Consider the following 19,685-nt stretch of genomic DNA (forward strand, 5'->3'; position numbering starts at 1 on the left):
GAATGCAGGCTTCATGGTCCCCCCCGTGATCAAAATCGCGATAAAATCCGTAAAATATATTTAATGTTATTTAGTAAGTACTGTAATTGAAAATTTATTTAGATATTTTTGTAGAGAAAATGTAAAGTGTTATCTTTTTTACGGCACTAAATTCGTCCTTAAACGTATCAGATTTATATCACGTGGAAAAGGTAGGCAAATATTTGCGTCTTCAAGAGAAAACTGCCTACAATTACGGCACATTTTCAGTTAATACATTATAATTTAGTTTGCCCTTGAAACGCGCAGTACACAGAGACAGTCATTAGAATCTATAAATCTATAATGTACCCATAGATATATAAACGTGAATAAAATTCATAATGTATTCTCAAAATTATTCAAAAAAAATTCAACTAAGTATATAATTTTATTGGCATTTAAAAAAAATATCTTTGCCAATCCCGAATTTATTTTAATAAACGCAGCGTCGTACGACGTAATTTTAACCGCCTCCTGCTAAACCTTAATGCCGTCTGATTTATCACCATTTTAATTTAACCAGGTCATTTTTGTGTGCTAAATATTATTTTCATCGTGATGAAAATTTTGTGTGCCCTTTCTGCGTAATACATTATCTAAACGGGAATTCGGGGCTATTTATACAGCAAAGCGTCGAAATCCTGGGATGAGTAGACACGAAAAATATTTTTTTACCGTTATTCCAGGCTTCAGGTGTAAGGTGGGCATGAGTGAAATATTCTCCCTCGAACCAACACTTCACTTCACATTAATTTAACGTGAAAATGTTAACAATTTCTTTTTTAACACCCGCGAATTATTCGGGCGCGAAATAACAGCGGCGCCCGATGCATGTTTCGATTGAGTGTTTTGGTGTCTCGTACAAGCTCGTCCATGTAATGATCGGCTGAATATTGTCTACAGCGCCATCTAGTATTGCATGTTATGACTAATTTTCGACCAAACCTAGTTTCTAAAACAGCCGTATTTAAATAAAAGTCTAAAATTTTACAAATTCATGTCCAGATAATAAAATAATAAGCACAAAATATAATAAAGGTCAATGTTTTATTAAAAACTAGTAATATAAAAAACAAAATTTAAAAATGTTATACCAGCGCACTCTGTTGCTCAAGCAGGGAACTAATTGTATTTGACAGTGGAATATACCAATCGTACAAAACTTCTGCGGAACCCTGGCAGCGGAAGGGCGATTTTTACGCATGCGCCGTGGAGGGGAGCGTAGTAAACTCAATGAAAATAATCAGTAGACGGTTGCCGATAGCGTATTTCGTCGGGCGGGTAGATAACTTTTGAATTTTAGCGAATAATAACCGCGGAACCGCCTACACCAAATTTATAAATAAAGTGTTAGTGCATAGTGTACGTATCTTGTGAAAAATGACCAACGCACCGGTGAAGAAGGTCCCCATACATTTACAGGTAGGTCTGCACCTGTTGTATTCTTGTAAATTGTGTACGAAAAACGTTTGCCGGCCGCAAATGCGTTACATTATAACTTTCGAACATAAAATCCGTTTCATACAAAACAGTCCCTTGCCAATTAGTTTGGGAATTGTGTGACCCAATTTTATTTAGGTTGTCGTTGCGACGTGTTACGAAAACATCTCTAAATATCTCTAACGTGGTTCGAAACGTTTCTTTCTCGATTCATTCTTTTAATTAGTGATATAAGGATTACGTAGTCAATTAACAATTCTGCATCGAGAATAAAAGCAAAAAACCGGCACATGTGGTTTTATTAATAGATTTCGGCTATTTCGCTTTGGTAATGAGTTTTGTGTGATAGTAATAATCGCTCATAGCGTATTGTTAGAATTATGTTAATGTGATTAATCAGCATTTTAAAACTGTTATAATTCTGTAAAATCTAATAGTAACTTTATAATCATACCTAAATATTTGTCTACAGTACATATGATTTTTTGCTTACCTATTTTTAAGTTATACTTTAGACAGCAATTATAAAATTTTAAAAAATGTGTTTTAAGGTGTCCGTTGTATTTAACTATATCATTGTAGCCTTAACATAAAAGTGGTTTTATTCTAAAAACCTTCGTAAAGAGAAAATTAAGAAAAAAAATCACAACTAGCACACCATAGGCCATAAGTACTTTCCTACTTATAGTTATCGTCGTTTGACAATTTAAGATTAACTATAAGCGATAATCCTACATTGTAACCCATTTTCAACTTCTCCAATTCCTTTTGTCTCGGGTTCCGATAAGGAAACTCTCACACATTGTTTCTTACGCGAGATGGTTACTAAATATTATATTCGAGATATTTCATTAACCTTTTAGCAGCGGTGAAGGGTTCATATAACTTGATTCCTATCGGCTTCCCTTTAGAATCTAATTACCAATAGAACGATTTGCAGACCGTATGCATATCACTGCATATTACTCATATTAGTACCTATATGTTGTGTCGAGTTCCTTATTGGCAATTTTTACCTTTCGTCACAGCTTTTTGGAGATTGTATTTTGACCATTATGTACTTACTTATACGTACATTGTCCTCTTGAAAACCTATTTTTTCACATTATACATATTCCTTTAGTACGTAGGTAGGTACTAACTACTAAACAACTCATGCACGTCCCACTGGAAAGCCTTTTGCGCCATCTTTCATTGCCCCTTTCGTGCTTTATAACCCGACATGAAAACTAAATATTTGCTTTTATACGTCTGCATTCTATTACTGTATTATGGTAATTTAGAACGATTTGTCGGATATGCTGAGGTAACGATTCATACTCTAGTCCGATAAAGGTAATTTCTTTAGTAAGTACTCACCTACCTATCTGTGAAACGTACGATTTGCGGTGATAGGAAATTTTTAACGATTGATATCGACCATCGTACACGAAGTGTATAACCCATAGTGGTCCACGTGTGTCAAGTTTCGTGGTCAGACTGTGTATACCCGGTTTTGAACAGGCCGGCATAATTGTGCCAACTGGCGAGGGATAATCGTCTCTTGTCAGTCGACATTATAGATATAGATCCCATTCCAGGTACCATCCAGTGAAGTCGGGTTAGCGCCATGTTATAAAAAAGACGCGGCATAACAGCAATAGTCTAGAAAACTCAATGATATCTAATCATAATAAAATTACTGCAAAACTGTCGTTCTAAATAACGAACCATCAAACCCATAATACTACAAAGGCAGTTTCGCAGTATATAGAATACGTATAGTAACTTCGAACCTTTTTATTATGGCAAAATTATAAAAGTGCGAGAATCATAACACGCTAACTTTCGTGCCGTACGCAACTGACTAAAAAACCCATTATTTCATATCAGATGGAATATTCTCACTGTAAAATGAGGGGCGTCCAAAAATACATTTCTTTATGACTAGTTCATTTTAAAATATTTTGAGATTGAAAATATGGTCAATAAAACGATTACGCCTTCATATTATTGCCTATATTGTTTAGAAAAAAACTGGTAAATACTGAGGCGCAAAAAAATAGAACAACGCTAAGGAAGCAAAACATACAGCCTCGAATGCAGTGCCTTTAGCACCCGGACAGTGACCTCTCGATTTGCGGTTGGTACCGACATGCGCAGTATGATTGGCGTGAGGGAGCCGAGAGATGAAAATAATGAGATTATGGTACCTTCAGTTTTGACGCTGCTCTGCGACATTTCATCGACGATTCGTTTGGTGAGCAGTTGAAATCTAATAGTTCTTTAGCTCTAAACAATATCTCTCGTATTAAGATTTTGGGATTTAATATGCCGGTGAACAATTTTGACGGTTCGTTTGCTATGTAGTTACTAGGTATATAAAACACCATTTAAATTTAATGTTTATTTAGAACAGAAATGAATGACTACATTATCATTATGCGTGTGTTTTTGCTTAACGAAATCGGCAGTCTACCCTTTTACATTAGTACTTATTAGAGGTTCCATACTTTAGTAGGCCCATGTCAATTACTACATTCTTTTACTAATAAACAGAGGCAATCCAATGAAAATATCCTTTACTAATAAACAGTAAGTCTACGTATCGTTGGCTCATTATTACAAGTTTCTATGTTATATTTTTGCACAAATTGAATTAAAATAACGCAAAATTTTGTTTATTTCTGTAAAATTTCTTATAATGCCAAAAGACAAATAAAGGAAACCATGGTATTCACTGACACATATTGTCTAAAAAAAATTTACCGACACGAAAATGGCTAATATTTTTTTTGACATAAGTGACATTACATAGTAAGGTACTATATAGGTAAAGTTGTAATAGTGAGTTAGCAATATAACTTCGGGTATTTTGAAATATTATTCAAACCACCCAAAATGACAATTTATTATTAGGTTTTAAGCTTTCTATGCACATTTTTGTTGTTTTTTTTTAAACCCCACCCGAAATTAAAGGCTACGCCCATGCCACCTCGACAATACTAAGGTTTGACATGACAGAACATCATCTAAACCGGCATGAAGTGTGAAACAAACGAAAACCATTATTAGCGTAACGGCTACTTCAATTCAAGGTTAATATTGTTAATGCATACTTGACACATGGCGAATGACGTCACTTCAGTTCTCATGCTTGTTTATGGGTTTGAAGGGGTCGGTTAAACGATATTAAAAAAAACATTATAATTAGAGCTTCGTGATACAACGAATAATTCTGTTGAGGATAGATATTGGGTCTCTGCTTATCACCAGCCCGGTGTCTACAATTGCTTATATGTATGCTTATAATGGCATTCGGCTTGTCCCCTGAGGTCATTGCGAAAAATCCATTCACTGTTTGCGCCTCTGCCTTCCCCTTTCGGGATAAAAGACGTCTGCGTATTTGCACCAACGAATTAAACCTTGTCAATCCCGGAAAGCAATTCTTATGAACTAGACATGTATAGATATGTCTATCTTGAATTACCACATACACCGGGACAAATGTGATTCGAAAATTATTTTCCGGTACCTTTTCCGGACATAAGATTTGAACCCCATTCTGCTAGGACTACTTGTGACCGTCAGATGATTTGTTTTATTTTACTTTGTGGCAAAGTACAATCGTCATATAAATATCCATCATGATTTAACTAAAAAAAAACATGACAAAAACCGTTATTAAATGGCAACAACTACCCACTCACTTTTGATCACACGAGATTTAAATTCAGGATGATATATTGAGCATTAAAAAAAAAAACAATAAAAAAAGTTAATAATAGAGAAACCAAAGAGTATTTTAGAAATATGACCGCTTTGATATCTATCGTAATCTATCCAGCTATGACACTTTGGTGAAAAGATTTCGTTTGAAGATATACTGATAATTCGTAGAATAAGGGAATCATGCGATACAGCTGTCTTTATTCACACTTCTGCTTTAGAAAAATATTTTCTAAGAAAAACTTAGGCTATGAGATCCTTCGACGGTGTTTTTTTTTTAATTGAGAACGAATGTACACTTTAAATCTTAAATAAATTAAGCCATGCTGCTTAGATACAAGAAATATAACACTGACATCGACTATAGCATCAAACAATATTAGAAAGCAACCGAAATATCGAAAGAGGCCCCTTCAGGATCTAAACAAAAATTATATTAATACAATACAGTTTTAAACTATCTCCAACAACAAAGAGATTCAAGATTATAAAGACATTGGGATAATATACAAAATTTTGCACTCATGCTATGATTACTCAATCAACCATTAAATAGCAAAACACCAATGTAAAATACTTAAACATTTTTTCTATAACGTGATTTGCACGTTTTTAATGCGCATATCAGCATATATTCTGTAAATATGTTATTTTGGTAATATCTACGACGCTGTGATATCTTGTCTCTCGGACATTTCAAATAAGATAACGACTTATAACTTTTGGAACCCAAATTTGGTCTTCCTTTCTTCTATAACTAACTAGGCTGTTTAATGCTTGCAAATTACTTAACTTGATGTATTCAAGGGATCTTTATAAAATCGTCATAAACCACCATAATCAGTAGCGGCTTAAACTATCGTTTCATCAAATCGTTGATACAAAGTTAATCACTTCCAATAGGGATCATTGCAATGGTATTGTCAATACCTGAGGTGTTACAAGGCGCCGATAATATCATGTTTGATAATGCTTTTATCGGAAAATGTTTATTGTTGATTATTAATCGATATTGTTATGACTCAAATATCATCGACTTCATCTGATAATGTAAACATAGTCAGCATTTACGACTGCATCGGTGACGTAGTTGTATTATGGTACGTAGTGATGAAGTCTCGGGTTCGATCCCCAGGTGGGTAAGCGATATTGAGCTTTTTAGTGCAATGAATCAGTCTAGAAATTGGAATTTGTGCTTGATAAGGCGATAGGATCACGTCACACCATGGGACAAAATACGCATGGCGGAAAGTGCATGCCTTTGCCTCTGCCTACCACTTCGGGGATAAAAAGCGTGAATGTGTGTTTCAGCAATAAATAAATAAAATAAATTGTCACGATATATTTTGTATGTCGAATAGACATATTTGGTAACATCAATATTGGACGCATGAATAAAACTCATATTGCGAAATGTCCCGTTCCCTAGGGGAAATCCTATTTCCATTTACAGAGCACAATTCCAGACTCAAGCAGTAGTATGTAGTGACTATTGTGTTCTTGTTTGAGGGACAATGTAGTGCTAGTGTAACTACTGGACATAATAAGACTTAACACCTCATGTCTCAGGATGGCGAGCGCAGTGGAATAGCTAACAATACTTTGTAATTCAAGGTGTTGTGATGTTTCTACTGTTTATGGGCGGTCGTATCGCTTACCATCACGCGAACGGCAAGCCCGTCTCGTCATTCAAAGCAATAAAAAAAAGAACAATTTTGATTTAGAACGAACCCGCCGACTATACCTACATTCCATTCTTCATTAAGATATTCAAACTCATCCAGATTCTCAAAATAGTCAAACATGTATTAAACCACTAAACGTCAGTCCATATTGGGATGATATTTGTCGTCCTTTGTACAGCGGAAGGTCAGTCACGTCACTGACAATGACCTTATCCGACCGTATCGTGGGATAATGCAATAAATAAATATTTATATCATGTCATCCAAGTTACAGATTGGCGATAGCCTGGTTGGAAGTGAAACGGTCTGCTAAGACGAAGTTGCTTAAGTGCTTTTCAAAATCTGCACCTGCACCTCTGATTTTCCAAAATATATCTGTGTTCTTTATTAATCATCGCTTGATAACAATGAAGGAAACCTTATTTGAGAAGTTCTCTATAGCAATTTCGAAGATATATGAAGTCAACCCGCACTAGATCAGCGTGGCAGACTATAGCCTAAACCTCCTAGTAGAAACCCGTGCCCAGCAATGGGACACTTTATAAATCAGGGATGATATGAAACATTACCTAAACCCAGCTTAAGGGGAGTAAAGATCCCAATGACCATGAAGCCACCCTTGTTTTAAAGTAAGTTAAATATAAATACGTTTTATTGCGCATTGTTGCTAGTGTCGACTGCAATTCATTTGACCCCGATGACTTCACTTATCGTATAATCATGATAAAACCATTAGGTGTATGAATCCGTTTACACTTTAAATGGATTATACAGAGCTCGGTCGACAGGCACAGTTCTCAGGCGACTTTGTCAACACAAATGTGCCCGATATGACAACCGAATTTAGGTCTTTGTGACTTAAAAAAATTATACGGGTACAGCAAACCCAACTGCACCTGATGGTGAGAGAACCCCTCACCAGTCGACACAATTATGCGGGCCTGTTTAAATGCAAGAAGACTATTGTCATACATAATTTGTAAGATTTTTTAATAATTTTCTTTTGACGGTAATGATTCGATTTCAATGTAAATTTTCATTAAATCTAGGTTTTATTAACTATAATAAATATGCTAATCTAGATCTCAGCTCATCTAAAGGTCTAATCTGTTTAATATGCATGGAATAGAGATTGTCAATAACACAAACATTAGGTATTACCGAAGTTAATATAATGATATCATCGGATGACATGATTCTGAGTTCAGTGCATTTGAAAACATTGGAGTGGTTAAACTTAATATTTACAAATATGACAGTATTGGTTTACAAAAATGGCATTACGAAAGTATTGCTTATAAATAATCTGCTCGTGTAATCAACAGCAAAAATAGCTGAAAAAAATTAAAAACTCTAAATCACGTACACATGCTAAGTTGTTTTTTTTTTTAATTAAATAAACTGTTTTAGAAAAAATATTAAATGAGTACAAAAAGTTTTCGAATTTAAGTGTTGCTTGGGTTTTATTCATTACTAACTTTTGCTCTCGCTTAAAGACTTTTTCCTATGTCCTTTCCGGGGTCTTGAGACTATCTCCATATACAATGTCATTTTGACATTGCGTTACTATATGAAAAATAAAATGTATACTATCACAGAAATTCATTCAGAAGTTGTTGAGTTTATCACGTTCAGACAAACTCGCTGAGGGACCTTGATTTATAATATGTAAGTAACATTTAACTTACCAAGTCCAGAGTTTCTCCTATATCATATTATAAAATAAATCCACCGATAATATTGCAATAGATTCGCTATATAAAAGAACCTCCTCCGTTTTCTTCCTCGGTTAACAAATAGATATTTTATCAATGTACTAGAAGGACATTCGAAAACCCCAGTCGCCTCCTCACCCCTCAATTTGGCGAGGCATGGGACATTCTCAGGCCGTTGACCTTTGATGTAAGATATTAAGTACATTGGCTTGTCTATTCAGAATTTTGGCTTTCTCCCAAAAGACAAACTTTTCTCATACAATAAATACAGATTTATGTGTATTTTGTCATTTATACATAAAGGTTTGGCAATTTGGTTATACAGGTTCAAAGTTGCTTGGTTTGCAGGATTTAAGGACATTAAATTGTATATATAATAAAATTGGGAATGGTTCTCGATGCAATTTGTTAAAGCTCACAATAACTAGCCATCTAGTAATCAGTAGAAAAAAGTAGAAACAAGGCCGTATGCGTAAAAACTGGCGTATAATTAAGGGATATCTTGTTTCATTGGCCTGACATGAAGCGATATTTCTCAAAAGAAGGTCCAAGTAGGAATATGGTCCGCTGTTAGAAAAAAAAAGGCAGATTGGATATTGATCTTTGCAATCGATAACTTCTGCCTTTGCAGTTATGTGTTCCCAAAACACTTTTGCAAGAAAATTACAAAAACTTTCTCAATTATACCGAAGTGGTTAAAGAAGGAAACCATTAAAACCAAATACCCACGTTTAATGTTACGCGTTGTGATTTCAATTCATTGCCCCAATCTAGTCATGAGAATTTTTTAATAAAGCTTACATCTGATGTTTAGATTGTGTGAATTTTTGTTGTAACCATCGATATATATATATACTACGTACTAGATTTAGCGTTCCGAACATTCACTCTGTTCAACTGAATTGAACTGCAATCCATTCAAACTGACTTTAGTATGGTCAATAGTGGCAGCTTGTGGTTGTGTACGGAGTGGCGCTCATGATATAAAAACTCGAGTCTAAATGTAAACATGGTTTTGAATAAAAAAATAGTCAAATATGTAAAATTATTTGTTGTTCAAGTGAATAAATAGGTTATAACAGTGACGCTTTGGTTGCCATTTCAGTTCAGATTTTGGACAGATAGATTATATGTACGTTCGTGTCTATAGAATATGCGTCAATGGATGTAACAATTTTATCAGATATTTACCTACATAAAATAGTTGTTCGCCCAGATATAAAGATAAATAAATCGATGCCTCTTAAGTAAACTACGTGTCTGGAACATAGCGAGAGCGACATTAAGTTATTATTGTTTATCTTTTTGTCTATTTTTCCTTTTTCAGTATTATTTCACACTTGTACTCTGTTACCCTAATTGTTGATATTATATTCTTTATTTTTACTATAGTTAAGGCGAAATTTAGATTTAATTCATGTTGTGTTCACTTTAAGAAGGTTTTTCACTTTTTTCAATGAAAATAATGTGAAAATTTTATTCTTGTAAACTCTACTGTGTACAACCAGTTTTGGGAACCTAATAAAAAAATAAAAAAAAAAAAGTTTCATAATTTATACCCTAATATATACAATGTAAGATAGTGTTTTGAATACCCAAAGATTCTATGCGTTACTAAAATAATTTTGCTTACTGACATAATGTATTAAACCCAATTAAACCTTAAAGAACTTTTCATTTAAATCGTCTAACAGTAACATTACAATTTACATATTCATTTACAGTTAACATTAAAAGTAAATGTCCGGTCAAAGCATTTCGTAATACAGTACTTTCTGTTATCCAAGCAATTATCGCCTTTAATGTGAAAGTGGCAATGTTTGTTTTCTTTAAATTTTTCGACCGATACAGCATTTGTTATTTTCACACGCTTTCCAATAATGTATTTTATCGTCGGTTATTTAAAGTTCTAAATTGTTTTGTGATATAGTTTGTTTTGAACTCCTCTTTAAAATTTTCTACTCCGCAATTCTTTGTAGGCATGTTTTTAATGCTTCCATAATCGAATTTGTACATTTCTGTACGTGTTTCCTTGAAAACTTCAGTTCCTGATTTATTCAAAATCAACCTCAGTCCCAAATCTATTTTTGGAGTGTGGTCCAATAGAATGTTGATGTCGATTGACGAGTGATGATTACCCCTCGACAGTCGACACAATTATGCCGGCCTGTTGGAACCGAATATACGCAGGCTGATCCCGGAACGCGACACATTGACGTAGGCCACTGTGGCGGGTTTTAACACCTTGTGTACACTGGTCGCTATTCGGACGGATATACAATATATCCTACCACCAGCAAACGGCAGAAATCTAAAGATACTGACTAATTAACCTTTGTTACTGCAATCTGAGAAACAAGCAATAAAAAGCCAAGTTTCCAGACTGCCAAAAAATAAAAACGCTTGCCAACTTGTAAAGGAACTTTGAATTATTCATTGGAGTTGCTATGCGGCACTTTTGGCAAATACTGCAACTAGTTAAATTGGCTGTAGTTGGAGTTCATTGACTCATCTTTTTCCTTCACCTTCCACATTTCTTTATCAGAATTACATGACCATTATATTCCAATAGTTACAACATACTCTTCAGTAATTATATATGAATAGGTGTTGGTTGCAGCTGCAACCGCGTGGAAAGCCTTTCCTGCTACACGTCTCTAAAATGCAATGCGATTAATAGCGCCATCAGAGCGACGGCTGCGCCATCTATTTAAAAAAAAAACTTAAAGAAATACAATTTTAGCTCTTTTTAATAATTTTGAACTACCAATATTTCTTATATTTTGGAAGTAGATATTGTAAACAATTTATTAATTCCCCCATTTTTTTGAGTATATTAATAAGGGTTTTGATTTACGTGCATTTCAATTATGTTTCTTCAAATAATATTATCACTGAATATAATTTATATTCCATAATAAGTTCCATAATATAATAGGTATTACAGTTGGATTAATTATCATTTTAAGCATGCTAAACCACGTTTAGCATTTCACAAATTAAGTATTGGTGCTAAATTTCGTGAAATGCTAATTATTTGGTGTGTTAGCGCGCTTCACAATATTATATTTTCATTGTGCATTTGAATTTGTGAATATAATTCTAAAATCAAAATTCACACAATTTTAATTCATACGTCATATTCGCAATTAGGATGGTTATTTAGCATGCTAACACATGAAAATTAGCATGCTAGTGAAATTAATTCTAGATAGTATTAACTGCCATCATTAATAGGTATACTTCATTTAATACAAACCACGTCAACGTACGAGTAACATTAAAACGAAAGCGTACGTCCGTCCAAGCAACCACAAGTTACTTTGTACGGCACATTTCACTCCGTTACAATCTATTCTTATTTCCCATGGACATGGGGGACCTCCCCATATCCGCAGAAGGGTTCGTAAACAATGATTTATGGAGGCGTAAAATTTTATTTTAAATGCGGCATTCATTTTGTAGAAAGTATGGAACACATGATTTATGGAAAACTGTTTAGCATTTCTGCTTCGAATGGCGGTTGACGGTTTTTTATTTTTGTTTCGAATGGTAGATATATTTTTGTATCTAATAATGTATACTTATTATATAGACAGTTGAAAGGCTAATTGACTTAAGCGACATTTTTTCGAAAAAATTACATACATACATAATATCACGCATTTATCCCCGAAGGGGTATGCAGAGGCGCAACTAGGGCACCCACTTTTCGCCGAGTGTGTTCCGTCTCATGATGTGATAGGAGGCGAGCCTATCGCCATATCGGGCACAAATTCCAGACTTCGGGCTGATACTGAGCAGAAAAACCCAAAACTCACTTTGCCCGACCCGGGATTCGAACCCAGGACCTCAGAGCGCTGTTGTACCGCGCATGCGATACAACTACGCCACCGAGGCAGTCAAAAAATTAACTAGTTTAAAATAAAATAGAAAAAGGTGCTGTTTTTAAATATGTATGAAACTTAGTATCGCAAAGTAATGTCGCTTAAGTTAATTAGCCTTTCAACCGTCGATATAAATGTAAAGAGTTTGTTTATTTCTTTGAACGCACTTATTTCAGGAACTACTGGTCCGAATTGCAAAATTCTCTTAGTGTTGGAAAGCCCATTTATTGAGGAAGGCTATAGGCTAAATAACATCACGTTATAAAAAATAGGAGCGGAGCATCTATGAATAAAAGTGGCTAAACCGCGGAAAATTTATATTTCATAAATCGTGTAAGATTCTGTCATTGGAAATGTATTTAAGGTTACTTTCTATTCGTATAAAAACAAGTCAAAAACATTTGAACATTACCTTCAACAAATTGACTTTTTGACTGCCTTGGTGGTAGTTGTTTCACTGTACGTACGAGCGCAGTGCTGAGGTCACGGACTCGATTCCCAGATCGGGTAAGGAGATATTGGGGTTTTCTTCTCAGTATCAGCACGCAGTCTGGAATATCTGCCCTATACGGCGACAGGCTGGCCCCCTATCACATCATGGAATGTAATACGCGGGAAGTGGGTTCACTAGTTGCAACCCCCTCCCATTCCCCCCCCCCCTCCCCCTTCGCAGATCAAAGGCGTAAATGTCTGTACGATTAATAACTACGATTTTTATATATCGTACGTAGATCAACTCTTGACTAGTATTTTAAAAAAACATTTTTCATGGGTCAATGGGTCTAAATAGCTTCAATTAATTACAATTAAACTGTGTAAACGAACCCATTGAGTTCTATTGTCCGAATGATTCGATTCATTTCACGCTGATTTTAACTACTTTAATTTGTTAACTGATTTCATAATGAATTTAAATTTGGTCATGTCATTGTTCATATCGTCGGTTGAAAGGCTAATTAACATAAGCGATTTTTTTTTGAGATACTAAGTATCATACATATAATCAGTACCTTTTTCTGTTTTTTTAATCCAGGCACTTTTTTTTTTAAAAAAAAAACAATGTGTATATCAATAAGCCTTTTAACCTTCTATGTTTTTTTTTTAACATAGTAAAATTTTTTCGAAAAAAATGTCGCTTAAGGTGGTAGCTCAAGGTCCATTTTCATACATTTTGTTTCGGCTTTAATCTGGGTAACTAAACAAGTATTGTGAATTTAAATTCACGTCTAGTTAGTGATTAGTTCTCGCAGTTGAAGAAAAACGTAAAATAATTAATAATCATGGATATTTCGGCCTTTAAAATTTAATATGACGAAATTTTAAAGGCAGAAATATCCATGATTATTAATTATTTTTACATTTTTCTTCAACTGCGAGAACTAATCACTAACTAGACGTGAATTTAAATTCTTTACTTGCCAATACTGTTTAGTTACTAGATATATTTTCATTTTTGTTTCGGCTCTAAGTAAACAAATAAGAATTTAAATTACGTCTAGTTAGTGATTAGTTCTCGCAGTTGAAGAAAAACGTAAAATAATTAATAATCATGGATATTTCGGCCTTTAAAATTTAATATGACGAAATTTTAAAGGCAGAAATATCCATGATTATTAATTATTTTTACATTTTTCTTTCAACTGCGAGAACTAATCACTAACTAGACGTGAATTTAAATTCTTTACTTGCCAATACTTGTTTAGTTACCCAGATTAAAGGCCAAACAAAATGTATGAAAATGGACCTTGAGGTATCGCCTTAAAGCCGAAACAAAATGTATGAAAATGGACCTTGAGCTACCACCTTAAGTCAATTAGCCTTTCAACCGTTGATATGTTTTTTATAGAAGAGCTAACGCGACAGTGGACCTTTTTATTTTTTTTATAGAAGAAATAGCTCATAAGCAAGTTAGCTAGTTTAAGAAATAAGTGTGGATAAATCGTCGATCAATGACTTACCTGATGAAAACTGATGACTAAATCAAAAAATATAAGCTTTGCAAAACATAGTTTTATTTTCTTTCAAATTAAAAAAGTCTTAAGGAAATATAAAAAAATATTTATAGTAGTTACTAACCTCAATTTGTTGAAATTAGATTTTTGATCGTTTTTTTTTGGAAAGGTTATTACCTAGACCATATAAAAATGAGAAAAGGTTACACTTAATTTGTACATGTCGCTTTCTATGCGTGCAAAGCAAGGCGAACGGTTAACAGAAAATTAACTGAACAGCTAAAGTAAACCATTTAGTCACGGTTATTAGGAAACTCATTCAAATGTAAAAGTAATGGGAAGCTATTTGTCTTTTCTATACTCAACCCTATTTGTAAAGGAAATTAACTATAGTTATTTGTCAATGAAATATATGGATATGACTTCCTATGTTTTTATGACTTAACATTTTTCTTTAATTAATTAATTCGGAACTTAAAAGACCGACTGCCAGACTTCAAAACACTGTGAGCTTATTCTGCGTAGATTGGATAGTCAACAGTTAAAATTAATAAAATATATAATTTATAATATTGTTAAATGTATACATAGATATTTTAACTGAGTTTTCGGACGACCAACATCTCAGTCCACAACGTGATCATAAAGGGTGAAAAGTCTTCAAAAAATAAAACATAAAAAACCGATATAAAATCTTAAAACTAGTTTTATTTCGATGTATAACAGTCGCGTTACCATAAGCAATAACTGTCTAAACAAAACATTTGCTGGTGGAAGGATATATTTTAAATCCCCCCAGAAAGTGACCACCGTACCACCAGATGTTAAAACCCGCCATAGTGACCCACGTAAGAGTATCGCGTTCTGGGATCAGCCTGACATCCGGTTACAACAGACCGGCATAATTGTGTCGACTGCCGAGGGGTAATCATCTCTCGTTGACATTATATTGGATCCCACTCCGCTTACCATCAGTTCCCACTGCTTCTAAAGTCACCACAAACCACTGGGTCACTTTGTCGAGCACATATAAAACACCTGTACCTCGTATAGGGAACAGTTGCTGTAGAAAATCGATACCGGACGTCGTTTTATCGCTTGACAGCCTGTCAAGTGGACAGCAGTGGCCCCTTTACACAGCCCACGGCACACGCGGTTAGTTTTTAATTAACCATGCTATAAATAACTTCGTGATTCTAATTAACACTACATATCAATGGAAGTTATTACTGACATTGGGTTAAAGGTTGAAACAGAATAGGAATTGAAATTATATTCGTTTTTAAATTGAAGTAGATTTGTATGTAAGCGGGTCAGCCCATATAAATGTAGGAAAGACCAAGTGTCATATTCTTTTGATTTAAAAGAAACCTATATTAGCTCACAAAGTTTAATTTCAAAAGTGTATTTTCATTGATCCATTCTATTAAAAAAACTTTTTCCAAGCATCGATAATATGTACTACGTACTAGATTTTGCTTTCCGAATATTCACTGTGCTCAACTGAATTGAACTGCAATCCATTCAAAATGAATTTAGTATGGTGTCAATATTGACAACTTGTGGTTGTTACGAAGTGGCGCTCATAATATAAAAACTCGAGTCTAAGTGTGAACCTGGATGGGAATAAAAAATATTAGTCAAATAAGTAAAATGATTTGTTGTTCAAGTGAATAAATAGGTTATAACAGTGACGTTTTGGTTGCCATTTTAGTTCAGATTTTGAACAAATAGTTTATACGGACGTTCGTGTCAAGTTCCAAGTAAAATTTGGACTCTAATAACCCCGCGGGTAAGTCAATGTTTACATAGCTACAACATGATGTTAATGACCTCTCCCCAGACAATACCCGAGCAAGTTAATTAGCAATGTGCAGACGAAAATTTATGTAGCAAACATCAAAATCTAGGTCCAAATGTAGGTATTCATATCTTCGCTAATAAAGCGTGGGTAATACTGACGCTTCCAGACTCTTCTTAATAAAGTGTATAGTTGTGGAAGGGGGTTCTGTACTTAAGGACTACAGATAAAAATCCAACCATTTCATCCGGACTAGATGCTTTCCGAAGTCAATCTATGTAAGTGTATAGTAAAACCGGCCGACTCATTTCTGGCAACTGTGGATTGTCTCCTGCTTGTAGTACATATTGACTTCACTTTGCTGAAATAAAGTGCCAAAATTAACCAGATTAAACTAAAACATTCCGGTCATACAATGCCGGGAAATCATCGTCGTAGACTGTATTTCTAACCCTAACGAACCCAAGGTCAAAAACTAAACAAAAGCCATAACTAATTCGACTTCCTCAACCACCTTCATCTGCAAATCTACTTGTTATATCCCCCTGTGAAGGCTAGACAGTGACTCAGCGGCTCCGCTGTGACGACGCCAGTAATGCGACTCAGATTTATAGCTGGTTTGCTGAGGGTTCTTGAGCAGTTAATGAACTGGGGGTTGCTTTGAGAAAGCTTCAGTATGCAAGAATAATGTATGAACACATTCATAATGTCAAGTCAATTACACGTTTTTATTTTACACATTTTTTTTATGGCAGAAAAACGTGTAGCGACTTTAGCTAGTTCCAATGAAAAAAAAATATGATAAATGCACAAAAATGTTTTGAATTTGTTTAGCTAATTTTGATGCTGTCCGTACAGTGTCGGTTGTAATTTTTTGTGACAAAGTAATGTCCTTTTTAGGTTAATTTTACATCGATTTCAAACTCTCTAGCAAATATCCGTTTTATGTCGTCGTAAGTAACATGTTTATTCCTATTCTCCTATAAGGATTATCTCGACGCACTACGATAGTAGCCAATACGATTACCCTTTTAAATTGTACTCGTACGATATTTCCGCGTAATATCTTTTGTATAAAATGTCTCGGTGGCGATGTTTAACTCATCAATCAATGCCAAACTGTAAGTTCATTAACCGATACTAAATCGTTTGTTTCATAACAAACATTAACTAAATCTCTAATGCCAGTTACACATCCTTAATTCGAGTATGGTATATATGCTTAGTGACGATGGATAGCACTTCAATAGGTCACCGAAATACTTCAAGGGCTATTTAGCAGAACCTTGAAAGAATACCCCCCCCCCCCCCCCTCTGACAAAAAGCCTTTGTATTATAAACACACTCGATAGAAGCGGCGATAGCCTTGTTGGGTGTGGAACGGACTGCCGACACAAATATCTGCAGGTTTAAAACCTTAGGGCACACATCATTGACTTTTTTAGAATTATGTGTTTATTGTATTTTTTGTGAATTTTGACTTGCTTTAAACTGTTTTTGTCTGTTGTTTCCTTCACTGGAAGGAAAATATCGTGAGGAAACCTGCATACCTGAGAAATTGTTCATAGGAATTTTAAGCGTGTGTGAAGTCTACCAATCCGCACTAGGCCAGCGTGGTGGACTAAGGCCTACTCTCTCTCAATAGTTAAGAAGGCCTACAGGGCTGATATTATTATTATATATTTTCACTATGCGATCATACAAAATAACTTTGGTAAGTCATAAAAAGAATTTACTCCTTAGCTGGTTGGCCTGTAAAACTATTACTGTTAAGTAAGGCTACTTTTCTGTCTGTAGTTTAAATCCTAAAACTATTCAAAACTTCCACTATAAGTACTATCTGGACAGCTAAGTAATGCAGCCTCAAACTCTGTAGTTTAACTCTTAAAACTATCTAAAACATATCCACTATAAACACTGTCTGGGCATCAGAAGATATCCAATTGAAATCCACGGTGGAATCAATTTATCTAAGTGCCACACGCACGCACGTCTCATGCCCCATACCGATAATCTTATCTTGAACCAACAGGCAGAACTGGGTTAGTTTGTTGCCTACATGAATCAGAATTAGAAGATGCAAGTAATCGTCGGTTTCCTGAAATTGAATCTAGTTTAATAGAATGGTATGCAAGTATAATAAATTATAGATGATAAGACGAAATTAATTTTGAAATAAATTAGAGTTAAATTGTAATTAATTTGAAAGGATTATCGATATTTGAATTATACAGAAAGATTTGTATAATTTGAAGGAATCATTTCAAAAAATATGGATTCAGAGAAAATAAAAGACTAGGGGTATCTGGCAGCTCCGCTTGTGACCTTTAATAGAATAAAAATCTCACTGCATCAGTGGCGAATGGTTCATACTCCATACAAACCGATTCCTGCCGGATTCTCGTTCATGATTGTCGTTATTTATGTAAAATCTAAATATTACAACGATTTGAAGAACGCATTTATGCAAGTACCTACCTATATGTTGTGTCGCCTTCACTACTGCACTGTACACTTACTTTTGCGGATATTTACCAGGGATGTGGCCTATATGTGTACGAAACTTCATCGAAATTCGTTCATTGCGTTTAATATTACTTGCAATAAGAAGAATAAACAAAGATGCAATAACTTCTAAACCTAGATTTCTAATATGGCATAACTGTGACACAACATTTGTTTTACAATAACTACGGTTATCTGGCAACTCATTGTTTAGACTAAAGAGTACTCTTGGCAAATATTTAACATTGCAAAAACGTGTGAAATTGTCGGTTTGTGTCTAAACTCGGATTAGATATGCCATAACAAGATATAACTAAGGTTTGAATTGCGATAACGGACAATTCCCGATTTTTGGAGCATTTATTTACCTGTAAAATTTATGAAATAAAAATAACGTAATACGAATTTATAAACTATGAAGTCTAGGATAGATATATGGCGCTTAAAAAATTTATATTCGCTTTTCTTAACGGCTAATATTTATATCACTCTTGTTATGTCTATCTATTATTAGAGAAGTAATGAAAATATAATTATATTGTCGGTTGAAAGGCTAATTGTCTTAAGCGACATTTTTTTGCGAGACTAAGCTTCATACATGTGGGAATGGAACGTTAGTGTGATGCTTGGAATGAAATGTAAAGTGTGTGAGCGAGATAAAAGAAGAGAAGCGTGAATGACGGATGAGTGTTGAAAAACGGAAGACGTCAAAGAGAAAAAATTTAAAAAATACAATTAACTTAAAAAGCGAAATTTTATTTTGGAACAAATCCCACATACATATTTAAAATCAGCACTTTTATCTATGTTTTTTTAAACTAGTTAAAAATTTTCAAAAAAATGTCGCTTAAGTATTTTTGCCTTTCAGCCGTCGATATGTAGATGTAGATTTAAGTTTATTTAATATTGTAATGATGATGGTCCTAAATAAACAAATATTTTCGTGGCTATCTTTTAAAACTAATCGTTTT

At 34.3% G+C, this 19,685-nt stretch overlaps 2 protein-coding genes across 2 annotated transcripts in view; one reads left to right on the forward strand and one right to left on the reverse strand.

The window, feature by feature from the left end:
* Positions 1–866, reverse strand: part of LOC115443819 (endothelin-converting enzyme homolog) — a 51,193-nt gene extending 50,327 nt beyond the window's left edge. Inside the window, exon 1 of the mRNA XM_037439227.1 lies at positions 697–866. Within this exon, the coding sequence (XP_037295124.1) occupies positions 697–729 (33 nt within the window). The 5' untranslated portion in view covers positions 730–866. The remainder of the gene's footprint in view (positions 1–696) is intronic.
* A 355-nt stretch (positions 867–1,221) lies between these two features.
* The window catches only part of LOC115443825 (dihydropyrimidinase), a 61,683-nt gene continuing 43,219 nt past the window's right edge, over positions 1,222–19,685 (forward strand). The window contains exon 1 of the mRNA XM_037439027.1: positions 1,222–1,443. Coding sequence (XP_037294924.1) covers positions 1,402–1,443 — 42 coding nt within the window. The 5' untranslated portion in view covers positions 1,222–1,401. The remainder of the gene's footprint in view (positions 1,444–19,685) is intronic.

The sequence above is a fragment of the Manduca sexta genome, chromosome 3 (assembly GCF_014839805.1).
Source record: "Manduca sexta isolate Smith_Timp_Sample1 chromosome 3, JHU_Msex_v1.0, whole genome shotgun sequence".
Lineage (NCBI taxonomy): Eukaryota > Metazoa > Arthropoda > Insecta > Lepidoptera > Sphingidae > Manduca > Manduca sexta.